At 42.7% G+C, this 9,093-nt stretch overlaps 1 protein-coding gene across 1 annotated transcript in view; it reads left to right on the plus strand.

The window, feature by feature from the left end:
• The window catches only part of LOC143294599 (cytochrome P450 2B4-like), a 52,184-nt gene extending 45,233 nt beyond the window's left edge, over nt 1-6,951 (plus strand). Inside the window, exons 4-7 of the mRNA XM_076605974.1 lie at nt 1,483-1,779; nt 2,281-2,595; nt 4,552-4,995; nt 5,488-6,951. Coding sequence (XP_076462089.1) covers nt 1,483-1,779; nt 2,281-2,595; nt 4,552-4,995; nt 5,488-5,672 — 1,241 coding nt within the window. The 3' untranslated portion in view covers nt 5,673-6,951. The remainder of the gene's footprint in view (nt 1-1,482; nt 1,780-2,280; nt 2,596-4,551; nt 4,996-5,487) is intronic.
• Nucleotides 6,952-9,093: the final 2,142 nt, after the last annotated feature.

Here is a 9,093-nt window from a genome sequence, read left to right on the forward strand (position 1 = left end):
TATTGAGTATAATTTCAAAATGTAATGTTTAAGATGAGAAAGATCAGTTTAAAGCAAATTAATTCCCCTAGCATTAATTAAAAAGAAGTTCCTGCTTGAAAAAAAAGAAGATAATAATGACTGCTCTTGTTGTGTCAGAATATCAGATCAAAGTGCCAAGTTTAGAGAATAAAAAAATAATAATAATAACAGTAAATACATTTTGCATATAATTTGGCTTCTTTTAAAAAAAAAAAAATTGTGCCCATCCCAGAGGTGCAATATTGTTTTAAACAAGACTGGAAAGAACTGAATTTTTCCTATTTTTATGCCTAATTTGGTGTCAACTGACAAAGTATTTGCTGAGAAAATGTCAATGTTAAAGTTTACCATGGACACACACACACACACACACACACACACACACACACACACACACACACAGAAAGACAACCGAACACCGGGTTGAAACATAGACTCACTTTGTTTACACAAGTGAGTCAAAAATTACAAGCTGCCCACCACAGAATGGCATATCATTATGTATAGTTATACATTCAGCGACCTATGTTACCAATGGCTAGGACTTAGCGCCCAGATCTGTACCCTTGTTCTTTTATTGAGTAGTGACAACTGGACAGTTGTGGTGCCGTTATCCTCGAACTGCTGTTATCTTAATTTGCAGACAGAAATGATAACGGATCCCCGCTCAACCCTCAGACAGTCAAGCAACAAAATTAATGGTGTAGGCCTACTTGGGATTTATCTTCTTCTCCAACCTCCTAACTTGGAGACGCCATGACAGAATCGGGCGTCAGTTGAATTTCTGATTAAGTGTTCACCAGTGATGAGGGTTCAAGACCCTTGATTCGGCATGGTGTTGTGTTCTTGGAGAAAGGTACTTTACTCCGATTTCCTCACTCCAGCCAGGTGTGATTGGGAACCAGACTCGGTAGTTGGAAAGGGTTAAAACAGCGGAAGGAGAGAACTGGGCCTTGCCTTCCTTACCCTTACGAGAGCCCTAGATCGACACAGTGAAACTCCTTCTACTTCTTCGTTCGTGAGCTGCAGCTCCCACGTTTACTCGTATGCACTCGAGTCGGCTTTTACGTGTATGACTTTTTACCCCGCCATGCTCCGTTTTCAGGGACGGGGGTGCATGCTGGATATGTTCTTGTTTCCGTAACCCACCGAACATTGACATGGATTACAGGATTTTTAACGAGCGTGTGTGATCTTCTACTTGCGTACGCGTATACACACCAGCTGGGTTCAGGTCTGTATATATGTTGACCTGGGAAATCAGAAAAATCTCCACCATTTACCCACTAGGCATCGTTACCGAGATTCGAACCCGGGACCCTCAGATCGAAAGTGCAACGCTTTAACCACTCGGCTATTGCGCCCGTCGCACAGTGGATATGAATTCGCTGCCCCGATGGCCGTATGTAAAAGGGCTACGGGACCTTTGAGTAACCTTCAACCTCCAACCTTCATCCTCAGGTATCATCCTGTCGCACGGCCCTACGTGGAAGGAGCAGCGGAAGGCGTCGCTGGAGATCCTCCGCAAGCTGGGCATGGGCAAGAACCTGCTGGCCAGCAAGGTGCAAGAAGAGGTCAGCCACTACATCCGCGCTGTCGAGGATCACCAGGGTCAGCCAGCCGACCTTCACCGACTGACGACGGTCAGTGTGTCCAACAACATCTGCTCCATCGTCTTCGGGCGGCGCTTCCGCTACGACGACCCCGTCTTCATCCGCTACATTGAGAACGTGGAGGACAACATCGAACGCCTGGGAAGTGAGATGAATCCTGTATTATATGCACGATGATGATGATAAATTAATACTGCTGCTGCTGCTACTACTACTACCACGACTACTACTACCACTACTAATAATAATGATAATAGACATCATCATCATCATCATCATAATGATCATGATCAATAGACGAAGAACAAGAAGTCATGATCATTTAATACTCACTCTCTCTCTCACTCAGTCACACACACACACACACACACACACACACACAGCGATACACACACACACACACACACACACACACACACTTCTATTGCTACTACTACACCTTCTGCTTCTGCCGCTGCTGCTGCTGCTGCTGCTGCTGCTACTGCAACTACTTTGAAAAAGAAAAGTAAGCTAGAAGAAGAGCAAGAAGCAGAGTGCAGATAATGATAGTGATTTTGATATACTGATTCTCTCTCTCTCTCTCTCTCTCTCTCTCTCTCTCTCTCTCTCTCTCTCTCTCTCTCTTCATCTATCCATCCATGCACAGGCGCGGCCGTCATCCACTTCATACCGTTCCTGGAGTACCTGCCAGGAGACCTCTTCGGCATCCGCCAGATCATGGCCAATGTCAAGGCAATTGAGGAGACCTTCTTTCAGCCTTTGATCGACGAGCACGTGCGCCCTTCCACTATGACCGGGGGCGGCGACGATGACGACAGTGGCAACGATAAGGACGAATTGAATGGTGATAGTGATGGTGATGATGATGAACATCAGCAGGGACCTGCCAGGGATTTCATCTATGGCTACCTGCAGCAAATGAGGAGGAAAGAGAAGCAAGGAGTTTTTACCAGCCTCTGTGGTAAATCTTTTTTCTTCTTTTTTTTTTCTTTTTTTTCTTTTCTTTTTTTTTTTTTTTTTTTTTTGTCATTATTTTCTTTTTCTGCCTTTTTGACTCACTTGTGTAAACAAAGTGAGTCTATGTTTTAACCCGGTGATCGGTTGTCTGTGTGTGTGTGTGTCTGTGTGTCCATGGTAAACTTTAACATTGACATTTTCTCTGCAAATACTTTGTCAGTTGACACCAAATTAAGCATAAACATAGGAGAAATTCAGTTCTTTCCAGTCATCTTGTTTAAAACAATATTGCACCTCTGGGATGGGCACAAAAAATAAATAATGAAGCCTAATTATATGCAAACTGCATTTACTGTTATATTTATATTTTTGTATTCTCTAAACTTGGCACTTTGATCTGATATTCTGAGCCAACAACAAGAGCAGTCATTATTATCATTTTTTGTTCAAACAGGAACTTCTTTTGCTAAGCATGGAAGTTTTATTTATTTTGCAAACGTTTTGGTGCAGATAGTAAAGAAGGGAAATTACTCTGTAATTAATGCTAGGGGACTTAATTTGCTTTAAACTGATCTTTCTCATCTTAAACATTACATTTTGAAATTATACTCAATACACAAAAAGCTTGTGTGTTTTACTCTCAGTCACAAGTGAGTCTTGAAGGCCTTGCCTCTCTTGTCTTATATTTATTTATCTGTTTATTCACTTACTTATTTATTTGGGGGGTGGGGGTGGGGGGTCTTTTTCGCGTTGTATTTTATTTCATTATCTATCTGCTTACCTTTTTGGGTATGTTTTTTTTTTTTTCCTCAAGGCCTGACTAAACGCATTGGGGTTACGCTGCTGGTCAGGCATCTGCTTGGCTTGGCAGATGTGGTGTAGCGTATAATTATGGATTTGTCCGAACGCAGTGACGCCTCCTTGAGTAACTGAACAGAAGTATTGTAAAAAAATAAAATAAAATAAGGAAGATATAAAAGAAAGAAAGAAAGAAGTTAGTCAAAGCGAGTCGTTTTAAATGTCAGGTCAGATCGGATTATACTGCATTGTATTGTGTTGTATGCATTGTCCAGATGTGAGCAACAGAGCCGTTCTTTTTCCGATAAAATTGAACAAATTACACTGATCACACTGATGTAAAGTTTACCACTGTTGGGGGGCGGGAACATAATTAATTTGCGTTTGATTTTTAATAACACTTCTGGCCTAACAAAGAGTAGAAAGACTAGAGTGTGTAAGGGAGATTACACAAGCGCGGAATTCAGCTCGCCAGCGGGAAAGCGTTTAGCGCAGTACATGTGACTGACCGCTGCCGCGCTGATGCTGACCTATACCTCTGTGAGCAGGACACAGAAAGCTAGTAAGAGAGATCTGTTGGGTCAAAAGGAAACAAAAACATTATCAATTTCATGTTGTTGGGTTTTTGAGTTTTGGGGGGGGTTTTGTGGGGTTTGTTTTTTTTGGTTGTTTTTTTGGTTGTTTTTTGTTGTTGTTTTTTTTTACACTAAATTGGTAGAAGCCGCAAATTGCTGACTGTAAAGGATTGTGGATGAAAGTTTTTTTGTTTTTTTTCACTTCAGTGTTTAAATTCGTGGTTTTAAACATGGGTGTCTACATTGTACAACGTCGGTGAGCATGCTCTATGTGGAAAGGCGCTTTGTAAATTGAATTATTATTATTATTATCATCATCATCATCATCATCATCATCATCGTTAGTTGTAGGGTTATCATCATCATCATCATCATCATCATCCTTATTGTTGTTGTTTTTGTTGTTGTTGTTGTTGTTGTTGTTGTTAGTTAGTTAGTTAGTTAGTTAGTAGTTAGTTGGTTAGTTAGTTAGTTAGTCATTTATTTATTTATTCACTTATCTACCTATTCTTTTTCTTTTTAATTCGTTTGTCTATTCATCTATTTATTTATTCATATATCTATTTATTTTATTGTTGTTGTTGCAGAACCGGAGCTGCTGACGACGGTGGGCGACCTGTTCATCGCTGGGACGGAGACGACGTCGGTGACCCTCCGCTGGACCCTCCTCTACTTCCTGCACCACCAGCACGTGCAGGACAAGTGCTTCCAGGAGGTCCGCGAGGTCATCGGCCTCCACCGCCCGCCCACCATCCGCGACAGGCCCCGGATGGTCTACCTGGAGGCCACCCTCAACGAGGTCCTGCGGGTTTCCAGCATCGCCCCCTTCGCCGTCGGGCACTCCACGCCCTGTGACGTCAGCTTCCGGGGCTACGTCATTCCCCGTGGCGCCGTCATCATGCCGTTCCTGGACACGGCGCTCCATGACCCGGAGGTCTGGGGCGGCGACCCGTACAGCTTCCGCCCGGAGAGGTTCATCGACGCCGACGGGAAGCTGGTCAGGCCTGAGGAGTTCATTCCTTTCGGAGTTGGTGGGTATGGGTGGTTGTGTGGGTGTGGTTGGGTGGGGTGGAAGGGGGCAGCGGGCAGGTGGGCCGGCGGTTGGTTAATTTTCTGTCTTGGTACCTTGAATTGTGGGACCTGTTTCAAAAAAGGCGCTACTTCCGGATACGCAAGGGACGTAATGTAACAAGGGAGGCTATTTGCCCCAGAAGCTACTTTTGATTTCTCCGCCTAGCCCTCCCACTCACTCTCTCCCCTGCAGTCTTCCCCTTTTATCACAATGATTTTGAATATGATTATGATTATTATGATGATGATTATCATTATTATTATTACTGCTATTACTATCATTATCATCATTTCGTTTCTTCTTCTTCTTCTTCTTCTTCTTCTTCTCCTCCTCCTCCTCCTCTTCCTCCTTCTCCTCCTCATCATCATCTTCTTCTTCTTCTTCTTCTTTTTATCATCACTATCATTATCATCATCACCATGCTCACCCTGTGCACGGCTGACGGCCACAGGACGCCGGATGTGTCTGGGAGAGGCACTGGCCCGGGTGGAGCTCTTCCTGTACCTCAGCACGCTCGTTCAGCACTTCCGGTTCCTGCCACCGGAACCGGAGGCCCTGCCCAGCCTTGTGGGACACCTGGGCGGAACGCACGTGCCCGAGCCCTACAAGATCCGTGCTGTACGACGCCGGGAATGAGGAGATAGGGGAAACCACCCCCCTTCCTAGAAAAGAAAGAAAAAAAACAACAACGAAAAAACAAACACATTGCGGGGCCTTTGAATGTATTTAATTGGGGAAAAATGTATTTGCTATCGAAAACATTTTCAAACTATTGAAATACCTGTTCTCAATACGAGAATGTGTGCTGGTACCTGTTCTCCCTGATGATTTTGCTGAAGCAAATATGGTATGTTATAATTATGGTGAAGGTGTATCATGAATTTTGCCTTATAAATGCAACTGAAATTATTTTCTAAGCTATATATAACATGCAGATATGCAAGAGAATGTGTTTCTTCCCTTTTTTAAACGCTGTCAATATCAATATGTTTATTTATTTATTTATTTATTTATTTATTTATCTATTCATTTTGTTTCTTTGCTTCTTTTTGTTTGTTTATATGTTTCTTTACTAACCAGTTTATATGTCTATTTATCTATCTGTCTAATCATCTATTTATTCTTTATCTATTTTTAGTGTTTGTTTCATCATAATGTCCCATTATGCTTAATCGATTGTAAAATGTTTTAATTTGCACACAAAAAATAAAAAATAAAAATAAAATAGAATAATACAAGTGCGCGCATTTCCACGTATGGACGCACACGCACTGGGGTGCAAGCACACACACACACACACACACACACACACACACACACACACACACACCAGTCTGACTGGATACGAGTGGTGCCTTGATGCCTTTTTTTTTTTCTTTTTTTTTTTAATCCTTCTTCGACCATTTCTATGATCATCATCATCATCAGTCTCACTGAAAGACTTGTTGCATCTGCTCTTTATTTAGTATTAATTGTCTGTCAAACACACACACACACACACACACACACACACACACTAAACGCACGCACAGGCATGGAGCAAAAGACAGGGGTTAGTCTCAGTTTCGCTGGCTAAAAACTTCACGGCCGTGTTGCCTAAGGCGTACATCGGAAAGATACAGACATCCAAAAGATACAGACATCCAAAAGACATCCAAAAGATACAGACATCCAAAAGATACACAACATTATATATACCCGCTGTTTGCCAAAAACTCAGCATCATACCACTGACCATACCCCCAAGAACTAGAAAACTGTTCGAGTTCTCATGAAATTGGTCCTTAACTATTTTCAGAACAGAGTAACACCGCAATCAATTCTTCTGTCAGATTTTGTTGTTTTTAGTTTGTGTTATCTTTTCAGTTTCTTCGTAATAATTCCCTTCGTTTTTTTGTTTGTTGACTCACTTGTGTAAATAAAGTGAGTCTATGTTTTAACCCGGTGTTCGGTTGTCTCTCTCTTTCTCTCTATGTGTCTGTGTGTGTGTGTGTCTGTGTGTCCGTGGTAAACTTTAACATTGCCAATTTCTCTGCAAATACTTTGTCAGTTGACAAAAAAATAGGCATAAAAATAGGAAAATTTTATTATTTTTCCAGTCATCTTGTTTAAAACAATATTGCACCTCTAGGATGGGCACCAAAAAAAAAATTAAAAAGAAGCCAAATTATATGCAAACTGACTTTACTGTTACATATATATATATTTTTTTTTTAATTCTCTAAACTTGGCACTTTGATCTGATATTCTGACACAGCATCAAGAGCAGTCATTTTTATCAGTTTAGAAGAAATTTTCTACGCAAAGAATAAAACATTCCACTTGGTAATTAGGTGTATATTTTCAGTGGTTTCACACTATCTTCAGTTGTTTTTTTACTCCCAAAATAACTAGGCTTCTTTTAAAATTCTTTTTGTTTTGTTTTTAATAGCAGTTTTTGTTTGTTTGCTTTTGTTGGTGTTTTTTTTGTTTTTTTTGTTTTGTTTTGTTTGTTTGTTTTTGGCGGTGGGGCGGTGGGGGGGGGGGTTGGGGGGGGCGTGGGGGGAGAGGGGGAGGGGAGGGGTCATGCAGTTCTGCCCCGTCATCTGCATCGTTTTAGTGGCATTACTTCCACGCCACTCATTCCGAGTCTTCCCCATACACAGCCACACCCGGGTTAGTCTGTCAAAGTATCAGCGTCAGCAGTCCACAGGGAACCATCGAAGTTAGGTCGCCAGGAAGCCACACACCTAAGGAGGCCCTGCACTGCTGCTGAGTCACTTTGGTGTTGGTCAATAATGCCTATTATGATTTAACGTACTTTGGACATCACCTACTAAGCACAGACGCGGCGGAACTAGACTGAGTGAGCGTTACCCCCCCGAGAGTGAAGACCGCCACCACGTCCCTCCCGGTAACGAGAGTCCCCCATGAATCTGCTGACTCCGAAGACCTAGACAGGGCTCACCCTAAGCATGGAAATGGAGGGGAATCGAAACTGAGGTCACCATGAGAGCAGGGCATGAAAAGACAATCTGCCCCCCCCCCCCAACCCCCTCCTCCACCCTATATATTCATGTTGAACTGTGTGGCGGAGGAGGATGCTGAAGCTGTTATAATGGAGGTTCATGTTAGGTTTGGGACTTCGCAGCAAGGCATGTACTTTACAATTCCTTTTCTAATCATAATATCCCAGCGTCAACTAGGCCCTGGCCAGAGATGGGGACACTGGCAGTGTTGGTCAAGGAATTTGACCAACTTGAACTGACACCCAAAGACGCATCCATGAAGTGGATGATATTCGACTGATTGTGTGGTCCCAGTCTTCCCATTAAAGCCCATAGTACGCTCAACCCTGGGTATAGTAGGAGTCGGCCGCGGGCCGAAAAACAACAAAACCACCACCTCCACTGGGAATCAAACCCGCGCCCTCCCAGTATCATTATCAGTATCAGTAGCTCAAGGAGGCGTCACTGCGTTCGGTCAAATCCATATACGCTACACCACATCTGCCGAACAGATGCCTGACCAGCAGCGTAACCCAACGCGCTTAGTCAGACCTTGAGAAAAAAATAAAAATAAAAAATAAATAAATACATAAAAAATACTACTACTACTACTACTATTTAAAGGTGCAAAATCTTGACGAAGTCAATTCTAAGCGCACACCCAACCACCCCCACCCCCACCTCCCTCCCCAAGACACACAAGACAACAATGATGATGAATAAGCAAATAAATGTAAAACATACAGACACACGTTCACACATACACACACACACACACACACACACACACACACACACACATGCATAACAGATATGCAACAAACATGCAGTTTCACATTGAAAGCACAATCAAATACACATAAACGTACATGAGCACCAACACACACACACACACACACACACACACGCACACCCCACCTACTTGCGCACACTCATTTCTGGGCTACATATCGCAGCTTCCACGGCACACACAGACACACAAGTTTCAAGTTTTAATTATCCTTTCACTCCCATTGGGTATGGAGGATTACTGCAAAATAATCTTTTCGTGCCCAGAACAAACATTTCCA

The sequence above is a fragment of the Babylonia areolata genome, chromosome 20 (genome assembly GCF_041734735.1).
Source record: "Babylonia areolata isolate BAREFJ2019XMU chromosome 20, ASM4173473v1, whole genome shotgun sequence".
NCBI lineage: Eukaryota > Metazoa > Mollusca > Gastropoda > Neogastropoda > Buccinidae > Babylonia > Babylonia areolata.